General features: G+C 31.5%; 1 protein-coding gene across 6 annotated transcripts in view; it reads left to right on the top strand.

Moving 5' to 3' along the window:
- LOC134695072 (prolyl endopeptidase FAP-like) overlaps window positions 1-19,859 on the top strand; it is a 135,586-nt gene that overhangs the window by 27,017 nt on the left and 88,710 nt on the right. The window contains exon 1 of one of the 6 annotated variants that reach the window (XM_063556251.1): window positions 14,302-14,591. The exons of 4 other annotated variants lie outside the window; for them this stretch is intronic. In XM_063556251.1, coding sequence (XP_063412321.1) covers window positions 14,490-14,591 — 102 coding nt within the window. In that variant the 5' untranslated portion in view covers window positions 14,302-14,489. Of the gene's footprint in view, window positions 1-14,301; window positions 14,592-19,859 lie in introns of those variants that run through there. One more of the 6 variants, XM_063556255.1, reaches the window with a different exon arrangement.

Here is a 19,859-nt window from a genome sequence, read left to right as displayed (position 1 = left end):
TGTCTCTTCAGTGATGTTAGGAATCGAAACGGTATTTGGAAGGCCATATAAAAAGTACCCTCATTTTTAGATTAACTCTTGAATTTTAAGAGTCAATATATAGGATGAACGGATCATATAAACCGGAAGGAAAATATGATACATGCACAAACAAAAAATATAAAAGAGTCTAAATTGAAAACTACGTTCAAACCTATGACTGCGTTGGATAAAAACCGCAGTTTTTATACGTGTGCATGTCAAACAAATTTCGTTGTAGAAGGGTATAAAAACAGCACAAACAACATTTTCCAAAAAACCAAAAGAGTGAAAAAGTATATTTAAACAAAACGCATTTAACTAACAGATCGAACAACTGATGTTCTTTAACCCTGCTGACTGCCATTGACGATTGCCAAATAAAATTGATCACAAAATGGATCCTAATATAAATTTAATACGTCACAGAAAGAAAAAAAAATTGTTAACTTGTGGACAGGATGTTGTGCCACAAACATTCGGTGTCAATATTTCTTTAGTACAACATATCCGGATTTCGACAATAAATGTCTCTTCATATACATATACTTAAAATTATAAATGTGAATACTTTCTACACGAAAGGCAATCATTCCGTTCCTCCATATGTATGTATTAAAAATAACAGTTCGATGTTAAAGTGAAACACTGACCTGTATGGCCAGTCAAGGTCGTTCAAAACTTCCATCGTCGAAAGTAAAACATAAGAAAAGGTTTCAATTTTCAGGCTTACAATTTAAATGGGGATTTAAAACAAAGATGTTTTATATACTGCATGCTAAAAATAGCATATCTTTAACATTTTCAATACAAACAGAGTTACCACCTCTCAGCCTACGAGTCGTAGATGAAATTAAAAAGCAGGACAATTGTCTACTCATGATACGCACACAAAATAAGTAAGCATGATATATCAAGTAAATAAGTATTATTTTTATTTATATTTCAAAAGTAGGAGTTTTAAATAAGCTTTAACACAGAACAAAGAAAACAAGCACACGAAGAAAAACGAGACGTAGAAATAACGTATGGCTTCGCTATTCCGAATAAATCACGTTCTCCCGAAATCAATCTCGAATTTTTTCGATGGCTTAACTCACAATGTAATTGCGACACTAGTGTGGTCGTACTTTGTTGAATATAAAGACTGAACGATTCAAATTAGGTTCCTCCTGACGTTGAATAGCAATTAACAGTACTAAATGAATAGAAAGTATAACATTACAAGTTTTTAGTCTTACCAAACAGTACTGATATGTACAAGGTTAAAAATGTACCACAAAATGGAGGTAAATTCTTGGTATTGTAATCCTTACACCATTCTGGTGTCTTATTTATATAAAGGATCACTTTTCAGTATTCTTTAAGGACACCAAATATGTTTTTTGAGATGATCTTAAATCTCAAAAATAGCGAAAAACTACCTTTCGAGTACATCATGCCTTAGACAAATGATAATTCTTTAGTTCAGGTTTTACTTTTTATCTGTTATAGACGATCATCTTACTTATCTTTCCTTTCTGTTTTCCTTTTTCATGGCCTATGATGATTTTTTGTCCATGAATTTATGAGTTTTGAACAGCGGTATACTACTGTTGCCTTTATATATAATCAAATATTTGATTACATTTTGACAGGTTTAATATTGCAAAACAGAAGAAGCAATAGTTGATTTATTTTTTTCTGTCAAATGCAAATTCTATTTTGTACCTGTCAATGAGAAAGTTGTTCTGCTTGTCAATTTCACATATTGGATATTGATCATGTGATCAAGCATGTGCAGCAGATATATTAAATGATAAGGTTTAAATTATTCCTTTCCTGAATGTCTCAATTTCCGACCTGTGACATGACATTACATGACACAACGAAATGATTTAAGGTAACGAGTTTACAATCTTCTATAAAAAGTCTGATATGTAACATGATAAACTCATTATTTATATTCTTAAAGAGGAGTATGACACTGACTATTTGAATGCAAGATAAAAAAAAAAAAAGATTTTACCACGCTACTCCTTAGATTGCGGTATAGTTTAATGTTCATTTGTAAAATGCAAAGAATACAAAAGAGTTGGTTTTTTTCCCCACATACTAATCAGGGAAGCACCTCCTTTGTTAATTTCTTTATTGTTAAATAAATGGTTTTTGTTTAGTAGATCTTTTATATCGTCTATTGAATATTTTCTTTACAATATTATTTTATCTTCTTTTATGTTACGGAAATTTTTTTGTTTAAGATGATATGCCAATTAATAACCCATGATCAGCGTGATAATTTCAACTTTCCAATTGTCAACTTCCCATTTCTCAGAAGACACATACCCTTATTCTTTATCACAAGTCTTTTACATATCCCAATTAACGTTATAGTGTTAGATTTGACCTTATCAACAGCTCCAAATACAGTTATATAGTAGATCGACTGAATAGTTGTTGGTTCTAATCTTGTATTGGTTCATTCTCTTTTGATTACAGAGACGTCGTCTGATCTTCAATGTTGTGTCTATTCACGATTTTAACATTTCGACTGATGGAAATTCTTTTCGCAGAGATTCAAAGATAGGACGCTTACCACATCGACATTCCATCCCTTAGTCTCGCTCCTTCTAGTCTCGCTCCGTCTAGGCTCGCTCCTTCTAGTCTCGCTCCTTCTAGTCTCGCTCCGTCTAGTCTCGCTCCTTCTACTTTTAGTTTAAACATATTTATTTATCATCAATACAAATTTATAATCATACAAAATACACAATTGTAACAGCATTCGGAAACAAGCTAAACATAGCTTATATTATTCCGTTTCCCAATTCCAGATAAATATTACATAAATATAGCATGCAATATTACAATGATATGGAACAAGAATAAATAAGTAACTATATAACTGAAAAAGAAAGGAGAAAACAAAATTAAATAATAAAGATAAATAAAACAAAAGAAGAAAAATAAAGTAAAAAAAGAAAAAAAGAAAAATGTTGGTTTATTGAATTAGAACATTGATAAACTACTTTTGTCAAAAAACAACTTTTATTTGTTTTTGTTGTTGGTGGAAAGCAGTATCAATAACACATAATCTATACATAACGTTATTTGTTTGTTTTTTTTTACAAATAATGGATAGTATATGGCAAAGTTTTCAAATATTATATAGAATCCTTAATATTCGAATCGTTGGATTCGTCAAGTCTTTTGCATTTATGTCAAACTCATAACTTATATTTTTGATTCAGTATTTAATCATTATTGATAAACCAAATTATTCAAGTTTGTTCTTGAATGCTAGCGACTAATCTAACAATATGTAGCGTTCCGGTGTGGCGGATATGGATGCGGTAGTCTTCTGTAAATCATTTTTTTTTAAATAGTACTACTTTCACTGATTTTAAAAATCTCATTGGTAATATTGGGAAATGTTGCCGACCTTCATTTTTTACTTTTCCAGTGTCAGTAAAAGTTAAAAAAAATGTTTTTAATGTTTTGTTTAATATCAAAACCGTCTTCTATTGTTAAAAAGTAAAAACACAAAAATACTGAACTCCGAGGAAAATTCAAAAAGGAAAATAAAAAATCAGAAGGCAAAATCAAAAGTCCAAACACATCAAACGAATGGATAACAACTGTCACTTTCCTGACTTGGTACAGTCATTTTCTAATGTAGAAAATGGTGAATTGAACCTGGTTTAATAGCTAGCTAAACCTCTCACTTGTATGACAGTCGAAAATATGCCGGATTAATAAAACACTATGATTTTCTTGTTTTTGAGTTTCCCATATGAACAGAACTCGCTTCGGACGCAAACAAATAAATGCGAGCTATAATATATTAAACTAAATACTTTCCCCCTGACACTTTAACTTTATAAATATGATTAATCTTCATTAACGTTTTAAAGATACTCAAACCTGCTCAACAACCTGAAAATAAAATTGAGAATGGAAATGGGGAATGTGTCAAAGAGACAACAACCCGACCAAAATAAAAAAAACCACAACAGCAGAAGGTCACCAACAGGTCTTCAATGTAGCGAGAAATTCCCGCACCTGGAGGCGTCCTTCAGCTGGCCCCTAAACAAATATATACTAGTTGACCAATGTTTGCTTAGAATAATCTTTTTGCACATATTTGCTGTTAATATCAACAATTTGTTTAAAATGTTACTTTTCCAAAAGTCTGGTCTTGAGTGTACATGTAATTGTTCCTGTTAAAAAAAGCGGTAAAGATTCATCATTGTTCAATGTGCTTATTATTATTGTGAAATTCTGTTATTTCTGGGTTATGTGGCATTGTATAACGCAACTGTAAGGCTTTAACCCTATCTCGTGTCCTTTAATAATGATACCAATGTTCGTGTTAATATCTTAACTGCACTTGACCACCTTTATTAATCAGTAGTGATTTGCGAAACAAATAAGCAATTAATTCTCTCATTTCTTACATCGTTGAAGTACATGTACAATACCAATTAACAAAATTTTTCGAATAAATGTAACAATTTGTTGTTTAAAAAAATTGGATAATAAATGTGGTCTTATCAAGAAACAAAGTTTGCACTGAAAAAATAAAAGATTATTGTTTCATGTTACACGTTTTTTTATTGATATACTCCAGTTTATAATTAACTTATGTCGTCCTACAATGTAGATTAATCTTTAAGTTTTTATGTTGAAATTGATTGGTAATTGTTCTCAATGACAAACCTTTCGTGCAAATTAAGAACCAAACATCAAATGGATATACATCAGAATAATAGTTTCCGCACAGTAATAGAACTCATTGATAAATGTAGAATATTCCTAAAAGATACTAATGTGACAGTTCCAAATACGAACCATTAGATGAATTGCAGAGTTGATCCTTCAAGTATAAGACAGTATGTCACGTTTCCAAAACATGGTATCGGCAGATAATAATTTCCGATTAGCCGTGTCTGAAAATACAAAATGAAGCCTTCCGTTCTTATAATTGTATTTCTTTGTTATAACTATGATAAAGCGAGCATAAGCAAATATTGTATTAAGTTTGTGTTGTTTACATCGTCGTGAGACGCACATGCTGCCATCTTGGATTTCATTGAGAAATACAATTTGCAATGAGTATCAATCATATGAATGCAACGACATTTTACCTACTGTTACAAATTAATCAAGTAATGTTTAGCATGCAGCATTTGTTCTTATATTGAATGATTAAACGAATAATTACACCCTAAAGCCAATATTTTGGGAACAACAACCATTTTGAGTGCTCCCCTTGTACTAATTACTTCAGTTCATACTTACAATTAATGATCATGGTACTATTTCCAGCCAAGTTATGATAACATGTATTCATTTAAATAAAACTAATTAGCTATGTTGAATGGTGGCACTTTTACAGGGTTTTCTTATGCTACTGTCATTTGCACTTAAGGGCATACGATACAGTTACAGGAGAGGTAATGACGTTGCTAACGTAAAATATTATTTTCGCGACGTCAAACTGTGACATATCGGGAAAAGATGCATTTTTCGACTGATTTTTATCATTCAAACTGATTTAATTTGAAAACGAGTTCTTGGACCCCTATTTTTCAAAACAGCAATTTGTTTCATTTTGCAGGGAGATTATTTGACCAAAATTTTGATAAACATGCAGCAAAAAATGACGTATTTTCTTCAATTCATGAACATATGATAAATATGAGTTATTTCAGAATAAAAACTGCATTATTTTCTAGGATACTTAAAAAATACAGAAATTACCGATTATTTAACAACAAACAATTTGAGTTTATCTTTTATAACAAAAAAGTTATGTCTCTCTTTCGAAAAAGAAATTACGGTCACAAATCTGAATTTTTAGCAAATATACAAAATTTCAACCTCATTTAACTCAAAAGTAGCACATGAAGGTATATTTTTTATTACATGTTTGATTTAATCAGGTAAAAAATAGCCTATATGCAAATTTTCACGAACTTGTAAATACAGGATCAAAACTGTATCGTATGCCCTTAATGTATTAAATACCTTACCAATTGCTGGTCTTACTATTTGACAATACTATTCTGAGCATTCTATAAATATTTCTGAGAAATGATTCAACGTTTACTACATGCACTGCTTCAAATCTGACGAATATGCCATAAACCTTTCACAAGCATAAGAACAAGTCCTTAAAGTCTTCTTCGTATAATATTTGAGTATATAATTGAAACTGCAAATACAATGATAAATTGTAGTATATAATTTTACTATGACGCAGTTTATTTTGTTTCCACAATGTAAATAAAATATATCGTTATAAAACAAATATGATTTAAAATTAAACGACTGTATAATGAAGGATAACTCTATTTGATATTGTAATCATTGAACAAAAACACCAAAGTCTTGTCTATTATACCATTGCAGAAATCAAGTATATCTGGGAAAATGAGAGCAATGTTTAACAAATTCCTTTTGTGATTCGATGATTTCAATTGAATCTTGCATATATGACAAGACAAAATAACATGGTTCATATTATTACCATGCTGTGAAAAATTCAAATTTAATGTTTTTATATTTTCGTAATGATCGTACAATCAATATTCTATCCATACAATGTAATTGGTTTAAAACGAATATCATCAAATTTGGAAGGAATATTTAAATAAATAATTATTTTGTAATAATACATACATTTACTCTTTCCATGTCTTTTTACCTATAGTGGTTAATTGTCTCGCTGGTAGTCATGCAGCATCTATTTATCGTTTTAATAGTGCACATGAAGGACATTGTATTTTGTTTTCTGCTGTATTTGATTTTTTTTTATGTGACTATGCTGTTGTCAAAAGGAATGCTCAACGTTTTTGGTGAACGTAGAAATATGTTAGGTTGAAATCAATGCAGCAGCATTCGAAAGACAAAACACATATATGATATACAACCATTTTAGACTTACTGGCTTGTTCTTTTCGGAATGAATTTTTATAATTTATAATATTATAAAAAAAATTAAATGGTTTTTGTTCATTAAAAAAAATCATCATATATTCCAGGATTGTTGAAACGTCTGAATAAACAGCTTAACGTGATTTTAATGCGATATTAAATGACATTAACGGTAGCAAATTTACCGGACCAGATACGCATCTTGGCAGGTAAAGTCTTTTCAGTGTTAGTCGAGGTAAAAATCCTAAACCTTATACAAACGTTTAAAACCTGTTCAAACAAACAAAACCATATCAAAATCCATTCATATAAAAATCATGTTGACCGATATTAAAGCAAACAAAACAAAATTTGTTACAATGATTTGGAAGTTTGTATTTGGCACAACTTTTTGCAATTTTGGGTCCTCAAATGCTCTTCAACTTTGTTTTTGTTTGGCATTTTAACTGTTTTGATCTGAGCGTCACCGATGAGTCTTAAATAGACGAAACGCGCGTCTGGCGTATACAATTATAATCCTGGTACTTTTGATAACTATTTACACCACTGGGTCGATACCACCGCTGGTGGAAGTTTCGTCCCCGAGGGTATAACCAGCCCAGTAGTCAGCACTTCGGTGTTGACATGAATATCAATTATATGGTCATTTTTATAAATTTTCTGTTTACAAAACTTTGAATTTTTCGAAAAACTAAGGATTTTCTTACCCCAGGAGTAGATTACCTTAGCCGTATTTGACACAACTTTTTGCAATTTCGGGTCTTCAAATGCTCTTCAACTTTGTATTTGTTTGGCATTTTAACTGTTTTGATCTGAGCGTCACTGATGAGTCTTTAATAGACGAAACGCGCGTCTGGCGTATAAAATTATAATCCTGGTCCTTTTGATAACTAGCCACACACTGCTAGATGTGATACCTTTTAGATAGAACGATACATGTCTTACAGTATGATCGGTTACTGAGCTTCACTGGAGAGTCTTTTGTAGACAAAGCGCACGTCTGGCGCTCAAACAAAATTTCAATCCAGGTATCTATGATGAGTTTATTAACAACCACTGGGTCGATGCCACTGCTAGTGGAATTTTTTCTTCCACGAAGGCATCATCAGCGCAGTAGTCAGCACTTCTGTGTTGATATGAATTATCATTGATATGGTCACATTATGAATTAACTGTTTAAAAAAACGTAGCATAATTGAAATACTTAGGCTTTTCTACCTCAGAAATAGATAACCATAATTGTATTTGGCGATTCTTTTAGGAACGTTTGGTCCTCAATGCTCTTTCACTGTGTACTTTGTGTGTTTTTTTTATTTTTAACTTTTTAAATTCGAGCGTCACCGATGAGTATTTTGTAGACGAAATACGCGTCTGCCGAAAATATAAAATTTCAATCCTGCAGGTATCTAAGAGCAGTTTATTTGTTATTATCGGAATTTTTACAATCGACAAAGAGTACATTGGAATCTTTTGTGCATTACAAATGCGGTTGTCATATGAGCAGTAATATTGAATACTCTTATTTCATCTGACATCATCAGCTCAGTAGTCAGTACTTATGTACTGGCATGATAAGTGACAAACCTGCTCTACATATTGAGATACATGCAACATTTTTTTGAAATTCCAATTATCAATCCAGCATTTTTGTCCATCGTTCAACAATCGAAATAATAACTGCATAATGATTTTTTAAATCTACAACAACAAAAGGAAAATGGCAAAAATACTAAACTCATAATATGTAAATTCGAAACTCATGTATAAATTCTAATTGGCAGGTACGTCATTAAATAGAAAAATCAAAAAACCAAACACATCAAACGGATGCAGAACAATTGTCATATTCCTGACTTGAAACAGATATTTTCGTTTGAAAAAAATGTGGATTAAACCTGGTTAAATAGCTAGCTAGACCTCTCACTTGTATGCGATATTCTGATTTACGTTCATAATAACAACAAAAAGCGTTCATTCGTCAAACAAGAATACAGTTATTTTTATCGACAATACAGGCACATGGGAATTTTTCTACCAACAGTGACATTTATAACTTTAAAATGTAATTAATGTAACTCTGAGAGAAGTTATTTGTTAAAATAGAAGTTCTAATTTTATTTGTATCATTGGTTTAGGGATACTATAACACAAACATGGCAAGTTTTATGTCGAAATATTTTTTCTGAGTCCCTTAGGACCAGTCAAATCTTGTTTTAATTTAATCAAAGCGACACTAACGAATCAAATATCACAATGTTGATGTCTTTGTTTAATCATACCGTATGTTCACTACTTTTGTGTTAGATATTTCGTCAAATATTGTGTATCATCTAGTTTTATCCATGAAGTGCCAATAAACCTATGCTGATAACAAATTTCTTTCGTAATTTTATTACATATTTTGATTAAAAAGCCATTTTTGAAATCTTCTAAATTCCTTCTTATTTTTCATACCTGAAAAACCATGTCCAAATTATCTAAGTATATGATAAATCTAGAGCGAATATCTTCCAGCCTGATTTCCATTGCTTATACCACAAACAGAATACACCAAAATTATTCTGAATGAGTTAATTTGCCCTCATGGTTATGTCTAAAATAATATAGTAATGTAACACAAAAAACAGAGTTGGGAATGATTTTACTAATTTTCTTGCATCATTGTATGTTATACTGCGTCTTTTATTTCTCGAAGAGATTAAGGTATCGTATAGCGGGTTATTTTCGCGGGGTGTAAATTTTCGCTTATTTTCGCGGATAGAACAAACTCGCCAAAATAAATTCCGCCAATTTAAAAGTGTACATGCAAAGGTATTGATTAAAGTTTCGAAACCGCCAAAATAATAACCGCAAAAATATTTCGTATATCTTATTCAATGAAAATCGCGAAATTTTTCACCCGCGAAAATAACCCGCTATACGGTATTATCTAATTTCTAATATCTAGTTTAAAGTGAAAATGACATGAACAGGATTTTACCATTGTTGTATAAAGAGGCATTAATTACATTCGATGTCATTTCTACATTTATCATCGTGTCATCTTGATATTGTTTTACCTTAACTACAGTTCTTAATCCTGAAACACAATGATTTAATGCTGAAGACAAACTTTACATCTCGAAATCAGCAATTATGTTTCTTGGAAATCTTTGTTTAAAACATATGGAGGAAAATCTATATCTCAGACAAACCTTTAATCATAAGTTAATAAAATCTATATCTCAGACAAACCTTTAATCATAAGTTAATAAAATCTATATCTCAGACAAACCTTTAATCATAAGTTAATAATATCTGAAAAAATGGTTGTTCAATTGACCCTTCAGTTTTTGGTCTATAATTAAAGAGATGCGAATGGTCTCGATTATATTGATAATAAAAGTCTTTACTGTTTCCATTGTTTATACCACAAAAACAAGCACACTGACCATTCATGTATTTCTGAAGAAGTTTGTTTGGTAAAGAGGACATCCTTGAAGACGAACCAGTTTTTTATCCCTCACTGGTGTGTACTAAATATGACTGGTAATGAAACACAAGAAAAATAGTTGGGGACGATTTGACTTGTTTTTGTTAACATCAGTGTATGCTATATATAATAGGGTATTTTATTTCTCTGTGAGATTTAACATGTTTAAATTTTATCATATTTCCAATATCTAGTTTAGAGTGCAAATGACATGAACAAGATTTTAACATTGTCACAATGATTTAATGCTGATCTCGAAATCAGCAATTATGTTTCTACGACATCTTTTCCAAAGACATATGGTGGAAAATCTATATCACATACGAACCTTTAATCATAAGTTAACAAAATCCGACATAATTGTTATTCAATTGACCCTTCCATATTTGGTCTATAATTAAAGGGATACAAATTATCTCGATTATATTGATAATAAAAGCCTTCAATGGCGGCAAGTTCCCTGTGAAACAATAGTCGTTCGTGTTTAAAGAAAATTACCGATATTCCTCAATGTATTTTAAGGGATTTCAATTAGCTGTAAAACAAAATCAATAATTTGTTCTGAGAATGAATACAAATCCATTAATTAAAATACGATTTGTAATTTCATATTCAGAAAGGCATTTATGATTGAAATTGTTTCTAAATTGGTATAAATTGTTCTTTGTCTGTCTGTTTCTAACGTCTAAGAAAAATGTTATGCAGTGACACGACCGATTTTTTTCTCGACCGGAAATAGATTAAAAACAGGCGTGAAATTTGAATTATAACTGCTTCCACTATTACCACCATTTCCTGTTAAATTAAACGAAGATATTATCAAAGGATGTCCGAGGAAAATAAGAGAGTACGTGAACTTTAAACGTTTTATCTTTTTATTCTATTGGTAACTAGGATTGACCCTACGGTTATTGCGAGATTGTTTTGCTCAATTGAATTATCAATATGATATTACTCGTCTGTATAAATTTATTTTTGAACAGTCTATCCATCAATAAAACGTACATATATTTTTGCCTGATTCCATTAAAACTCGATTAGAGTTGTTATCAGATTTTTGCAAACGACATGTAAACATGTGATAATTGTTTTCACCCGATTGGATTTTTGTCAAAGAAATTGAAAGAAAACCAACTTGGTTTACTCAAGAACATTATTATTTTAGCTAGTATCAGTCAGTTTTCAAAAAGGAACAGCACTTTTACTTAAAACAAAACTATAGGCGTTTGACATCGACACAAATGCATTGTAGTCTAGGTGTACCTACGAGGGCACAAATAACGAAGGGAGTAATCACCTCTCTGGGACACTTTAGATCATTCCCGTTTTAAGAAGGGGATCGTGCTGCAACATTTTTAGTGTTCGATAGTGTGTCATACCGACCTTTTTGTTGTTCAGCTTTTAAGTCTGTTTGTTTGGCCATGATAATCTCTGGTTTTCTACGACTAAAGAAATTTTTGTGTTTTCTTTGTACCTTTCTTTGTCACTCGACAAGGCAGACAATACATTTTATATATATTTTTTATTCGATTAGTCGATTTCTCATCATGGTATTCGTACATTAATTCATACAACTCAAAAGAAAAAAAGATAGTTTTATGGTGGTATGGGTGTCTTCCTCCATCTTGGATGGTAAAAAAAAACAGAGAACCAAAGGTCCAGATTTTCTATCAAGTTAGCAAAATTTCATGCAGGAATGCAAATATTTAATGTGATTTTTTATTCAAAAGAACCAATTTATAAGAATATAACTTATAAATATTAATATTTTTGCAAATGTTGATTATTTTTTGTTGTTTTAATTTTTTTTTAAATTAGCTTAATAAGGGGAGGTACCTCTAACACATTGCATTTTCTGAAGGACTACATGGAATTTTCTTATTTTGTATTTTAGCCGAAAAAACGAAAGGTGAACCTATCTTTTCTTTTGATATACTCAAAGCATTGTCTAAAAGCTATCTTTTCCTTAAGTATTTAACAATCCTATCATTTTGATGAGTTTCTAATCCCAAAATGGTGTATTTTTTTGTATAATCCTTACAAAATGTGTCATTTTGTCACATCCTGTAGCTTGAGAAAATGCGCGGTGAACTATCATTTTTATTATATGTTGTAGCATATATCAATAGATACTAAGTTTTGGCAAATTATGAACAATTTCTATTATTTTCATTTTAGACTCCCATACCACTGTCTTTTGTGGACAATATAAAGGCACATTGTTCAGTATCAAGATCGTTATCAATTATGAGTAATTTGCAGTTATATCAGATAGATTGAGAGCCTTCGTGAGATTAGAGAAATTCAATCCTAATGACAATTAGTCTATGTAGATTGTTTGCTTAGACCTGCAAATTAAACTCTAATGTGACAATTCCGTTTGTGACACATATATCAAAGCATTGTCAACAGTTAAGAAAATGAAATTTCATCTCTACGGAGCTCATAAGATCATGACAGTTTTTAGAATAATTTCGTACTGTCAAATATTTATTGTTATAGTTTTCGGTGTTTTTTTCGTGTGGACCTTTTTGTAATTGTTTATGTCTGTCTGTTTGTCCATTGGTATTGTTTTATTTTTTTGCGACTAAAGATTTTTATTTGTTTTCTTTGTCTCTTTCAGTGTTTTTCGAAAAGGCAGACAATAAATATCATGATCGTTTTAATTCGACAAGTCGATTACTAACTATGGTACTAGTACATTAATTTTATAAAACTCAAAAGAAAAGATAGGTTTTAAGTCTTTTTATGTTCGATCACTCTTCCTTTTGAATTAATCTAGATAAATGTACACTGTCTTTTGTGGACAATATAAAGGCACATTGTCCAGTATCAAGATCGTTATCAATTATGAGTAATTTGCAGTTGCATCAGATAGATTGAGAGCCTTCGTGAGATAAGAGAAATTCAATCCTAATGACAATTAGTCTATGTAGATTGTTTGCTTAGACCTGCAAATTAAACTCTAATGTGACAATTCCGTTTGTGACAAATATATCAAATCATTGTCAACAGTTTAGTAAATTAAATTGCATCCGTTGGAAAAGAACTCATCATTATATATAAGCCCTATGGGATACCTCAGACGAATTACTAGTGAGTATTTTATCAAATATCTGGAACAAAACACGGCATTCCCACTGTCAACATTTATCAGAAAGGAATTGCTAGTTTTTATATAACTTCACTAGCTGGTTGTAAGTCTAACAGTTGTTGATGACACAAATATATTTACTTATTTATTGAAAATCGTTGACTCTAATTAGTAATCGGATTGTTAAGTTTAAATTATTTCTATAGAAGAAATTGTCATCTCCTTTGTTTGAGAAAAAAAAACTGCTAAAAGTGTGTTTACTCATTGACAGTTTTGATTCTATAGTTGATTAGTTTTACCTGTAAATCAATCCATGATAAAGCTAACAAAGTCATTTGTCAGGATATTAATTTCCGTACAATGTGATAAGCACGAGACAATTGCTGTTTTAACACCCGGATATGCCCGTTTACTTGGAAACAGTCGCTTGCTGCTTGGTCGTCGACGCGCGAGCGATGTGTCGTCTGCCAATCATGATGAGAGGTTTTTCTAATTCACCTGTTGTTTCATTAAGACCGAACGGAGATTACTTCTTATAATTAAAAGTGTCAAGAAATGGATTCTGTGTTGACAAGAAAATGTAACGTGACGATTTTTAAATGATTCTTTTTTCTGTTGGGGTAAAAAAAAAGAGTTTGTGTGACGATTCTAATATGAAAATCAAAATTGGATCAACAAAGTACAAATAAGATGTTTTTTCTTTTATTTAAATCGGTTAAAATTGTTATATAATTGAAATTAAAAAAGGAATAATAATGATCATGGATATTGCATAACTTCTTCCTTAGACAGATTGGAACTAAACACAATAGTACTTCTTTTGAATTGAGGATGAATTAACTGTTCTGTGTGCTGCGCTCTGTGGCATTTAATCTCTGTTGAATTAATCTAATTAACCTCACTTATTTAATGATTTAAAAAAGCACAATGCTTGGTAATGGATTAATAAATATTAAAGTAACACAATGATAAGATAACAACGTTGTCACTATGAATGATAGTGTGAGGGAATATGCCAGACGAACCGCTAAACCAATAAAAATAAGGCACAAAAACTTGGGCAGTGAACCAGATAATTTCCTTCAATTTGAGGTAAGTCAATTTCACCTATTGATTTTATACCAGAACCGATACAAAGTAATATAAAAATGTATTTCTGAATGACTTGAGTCGTTTTTTATTTTCAATTTGAATCGACAGACTTGTTGGTATTAGGAATTTTAATTAATCATTTTCATTAATGATTCATATATTTTGGATTTTCATTGCTCCATATACATTTATTAAATGATTAACTTTTAATGACATGACGTTGAATCATTATTTCTGATGTACTGTACACAAATGTTATCCACTTAGCCATCTACAATTTTACCCACCATCTGCGCAGAATTAAAAAAAAAATGATTGAGACCGGCTTTCAGACATCTCTTTTATGTGGTTTTATTCGTAAAAGCAAATGAAGCGATTAAATAATCAATATTTTATTGTATTTGAAATGTGATATTTTTATTAAGTGCTCTCTCATTTAATACTTTTACCTGAAAGTTAAGTACTTTGTTATAAAAAAATAATAATAAATACATTACAGTTAAACACATGTCTTCTTTCGTTCGTTCTGATGTTTCTTTTCTACTCAACAATTTGATACTATGTGTCCATCTAGACCTACATGTTAATCAAATAGTTATCAAAGATACCAGGATTATAATTTAGTACGCCAAAAGCAAGTTTCGTCTACATAAGACTCATCAGTGACGCTCATATCAAAATATTTATAAAGCTAAACAAGTTTAAAGTTGAATAGCATTGATGATCCAAAATTCTAAAAAGTTATGCAAAATATGGCTAAGAAAGAGATATTGTATATTTTAACTCATTAACGCTTTATCACCCGTTGCATTCATGTAACGGGAGTCACGATTAAACAGTAACTGTTGAACTTTCCATAGCACAAAAGATCACCACAGATTCTTTTGAGAATTTGTACAAATGTAAGTGTTCTAGGCCCTGTTTCATAAAACCTTACTCAGTACTAAGTGTACAAGATTTGTGGTTGAAACACCAAATCTAGAACACTTGATTGGTTGAGTTCTGAGTCTGATTACGATAAATCCTAATGAAATATTAATAACCGCAACGTATGGTCTTTTTTACCGTTGTTTGTACTTGGTCTTGTTTGTACAATGTTTTTAATGTTCCCTTGATTTTGTATTCCTATTTAGGATCATATGCAGGGGCATAAAACAGAATTATGCATGTTCTACTATTTATCAATAGGTTCATTGACACAACATTTAAATGTGTCATTGTTTCTTCTTAGATAACAACGTACCCCTAAAAATGTAGAAGTGTAAGTTGATACAATTCTCAAACGCGTCGATGTCAATATAATGGATTTTTTTGCGACTGTCATACAAGTGAGAGGTTAAGGTGGCTTTAAGACCAGGTTAAGTCCACAATTTTCTACATTGTACCAAGTCGGGAATAATGCAGTTGTTATCCATTCTCTTTGATGTGTATGAGCTGTTGATTTTTCCCTTAGGACTTTCCTTTTTGGAATTTCCTCGGAGTTCATTTATTTTGTGCTTTTACTTTTTGTCACATTGCCACTTATCTCACACAGTTTCTATTCATGAACATAAATAGGGTTCTTTTATACTGTAGTGAAGGCAGAACTTTATGTTTTATGCTTATACAATTAAAAAAAAAATATGTACAAGACAGCACAATGAGAGAAGCTAGGACCACATCAATTATTTGAATATTTCATATCGCATTGTTTTAGTCTCACCCCATATGTTATGTACTGACAGAAGGATTCAATATTGAATGAAGACACTTTTTCAAGGGAATATCTGTTCATAACGATAATCGTCAATTGAGTTAGTTTATTGCCGAGTCATTACAATGGATTCCAATTGCAAAGATGATAATGATCTATTACTATTTGGGGTCTAATTAGCGCCTGTGTAAATGTAATTGCAATTTTTCAATCTAACAAAACTTCACGTTGAATGTAATATAATATATTGTATGTTTGACAAACACTTACAGAAAAATATTTTTCCTCTCAAAAAATCCTTATCATCAATTTCAAAAGTTGCTTATAAGAATTCCATCAAACAAGTGTTTATTTTCGGTATTTTAAACAGAATCAACAAAACTCCTAAATCAAATGCATCTTTCATTACTTAATATACATGATATACTTGTAAACTAGTATTTTATAAAAGTGCTAATTGGAAAAAAAACATCATAGTAATTTTAAATGTATAAGCAAGATTATAATATAATAGAAAAACAACAAATAAAAAAACTTGAAAAACTGCTCGACAGTTCAGAAAAGTTCTTAAATAGTCATATTTTCCTTATTATGATTTGAAGAAAATAATTGCTGACTTTGATTTTATTCTCTGCCAAATGTTTTTTTTTGTCAGGGCTTTCGACCAGTTATGGTGTTTTGTTTATAAATTAATATCGCAATAAATAATCAAGTACTAAAACAAGGCCACATAAATTACTAAACAGTAGCATAAAACACGACATAATAATCCACCTTATACATACTGACCGATTTATAAGAAGTAACATTTACACTAAAACATGTACCATCGCAGAATATATCTTTTTATAAGTTTGGTTAACACGAAGTTTGCAAGGTATCTCCTAGCAATAATGTCATCAATTCATGAATTAAAGTGTCTTATGAAGATATCTAGATATTGCTTACTTTAGAATGTGATTATAGTTCATTTCTTTTGTGTAAAAGAATATTTATCATAGGTTGTTTTAAGACACATTCCGATAAGACGTGTCACGGTACTTGTCTATCCCAAATTCATGTATTTGGTTTTGATGTTACATTTGTTATTCTCGGGGATTGGTCTGATGCTTGCTCCGTTTCTGTGTGTGTTACATTTTCGTGTTGTGTCATTGTTCTCCTCTTATATTTAATGTGTTTACCTCAGTTTAAAGTTTGTTACCCCGATTTTGTTTTTTGTCGATGGATTTATGAGTTTTGAACAGCGGTATACTACTGTTGCCTTTATTTAGCATAATAACAAGGTTTTAATGATTAAATCTACTTCAGAAAAAATACATGATACTCTTAGATCTGTTTCCCAAATATTTAATTTAATTAAATGTGATACTGTAAAATTTCAACTTAGAATTCAAGAATGATTAAATTGTGTTTTTTTTCTAAAGATGCAATCTGAACCTTGAAGAAAATCCCTAGTGCATGTAATAGAAGGTAATAGAAGATTCAAACGCATAAATACATTGCATGAACAAACAACCAATTTATAATAGTTCATTATCAGCTCGAATAGGATTTTCAATTAAATATGACCGGAAACGGACAGAGCTAACAACAACTAAAGCAAAAGATGCAAACATGCATTGGGAGCTTATACCCCAACAGATAGCATTACATATGTATTCGGTCACTATAAGAATTAACGTTCAAATGGAAGATTCCAAAAATGTTCAACATTTAGCAATAGCATATTAAATCATATCAAGGCATGATCAGAACAAAACCACTGAACACTTGTTGACTATTAACAAACGATTGATAGTCTGCAAGCAGATATATTGACCGCTTAGTACTTGGTAGTATTCCAAATGAAAATTACCTTGCATTGTCTGTAATTCAAGTAAGTTTCGCTTTTTTTAACTTCTTACTATTCTCTCAGTTTCCGCTGTTACTTTCATTTAAGTTTGCCTAAATAATTACTAGTTACACGATCTGAAAATCGGCAAATTACAGTAGGCTTGATATTTTAATAATAATAAGCAACAGAAAGCTATGATGTGTTGCCCTTTGCTTGGTACATGTAATGTAAAAAAAAAATGAAACTGACTTTGTAGTAATATTCTCATTTTTCCGATCAATCGACCGAAAACAAATAGGTGTCATTTAATTATATCCTTATGACGTCTTTTAACACTTTCGTTGCAGTTATTATAGATGATTAATTGGAAACTATATTCATGTTACCTTTCTAGAGATTAAAATAAAAAGATCACTTTCCTTTTACAATATTGGAACATTAATTTCCGTTGAAGATGGCCGAGTTTCTTGTAACCCCTGCTTCTACACTCCTTAAAACCTTAGATGGCTCCCTGGTGACCTTGTAATGAATGTTTAGGTATTGAAATCTGGAAATCCGAACTACTCGTATGAACAAAACGTCCAGATATTGAAATAAGTATTTACATTTATCGAAAGATCCAAGAGATTTCTTGTTATAAACAGTGATATCGTGATACATGAATATATATATATTATAAGTACGTCTGAGTCAGTGACTACCCTACAACTGAAAGGTAACACATGCCCACCGAAAGCTCTTTTTTTGGAAGCCCAGGTGGTCGTGTGGTCTAGCGGGACGGCTGCAGTGCAGGCGATTTGGTGTCACGATATCATAGTAGCATGGGTTCGAATCCCGGCGAGGGAAGAACCAAACATTTACGAAAGCAAATTTACAGATCAAACATTGTTGGGTTGATGTTTAGACGAGTTATATATATATATATAACTCGTCTAAACATCAACCCAACAATGTTAGATCTGTAAATTTGCTTTCGCAAATTTTTGGTTCTTCCCTCGCCGGGATTCGAACCCATGCTGCTGTGATATCGTGACACCAAATCGCCTGCACTGCAGCCGTCCCGCTAGACCACACGACCACCTGGGCTCTCAAAAAAAGAGCTTTCGGTGGCCATATGTTACCTTTCCACGTCAGTTTTAATCTAGCGGCGTACTACAGTACATGATATATAAGGCATGAAGATGTTATTGTTACAGATCAGCTAAATTATCTATAGTAAAGGATCCTACAAATTAATGTAAGATGCGATTTGGTGTCACGATATCATAGTAGCATGGGTTCGAATCCCGGCGAGGGAAGAACCAAACATTTACGAAAGCAAATTTACAGATCAAACATTGTTGGGTTGATGTTTAGACGAGTTATATATATATATATAACTCGTCTAAACATCAACCCAACAATGTTAGATCTGTAAATTTGCTTTCGCAAATTTTTGGTTCTTCCCTCGCCGGGATTCGAACCCATGCTGCTGTGATATCGTGACACCAAATCGCCTGCACTGCAGCCGTCCCGCTAGACCACACGACCACCTGGGCTCTCAAAAAAAGAGCTTTCGGTGGCCATATGTTACCTTTCCACGTCAGTTTTAATCTAGCGGCGTACTACAGTACATGATATATAAGGCATGAAGATGTTATTGTTACAGATCAGCTAAATTATCTATAGTAAAGGATCCTACAAATTAATGTAAGATGCGATTTGGTGTCACGATATCATAGTAGCATGGGTTCGAATCCCG

This window comes from Mytilus trossulus, chromosome 13, assembly GCF_036588685.1.
Source record: "Mytilus trossulus isolate FHL-02 chromosome 13, PNRI_Mtr1.1.1.hap1, whole genome shotgun sequence".
Classification (NCBI taxonomy): Eukaryota; Metazoa; Mollusca; class Bivalvia; order Mytilida; family Mytilidae; genus Mytilus; species Mytilus trossulus.
This window is presented reverse-complemented; position numbering and strand designations above follow the sequence as displayed.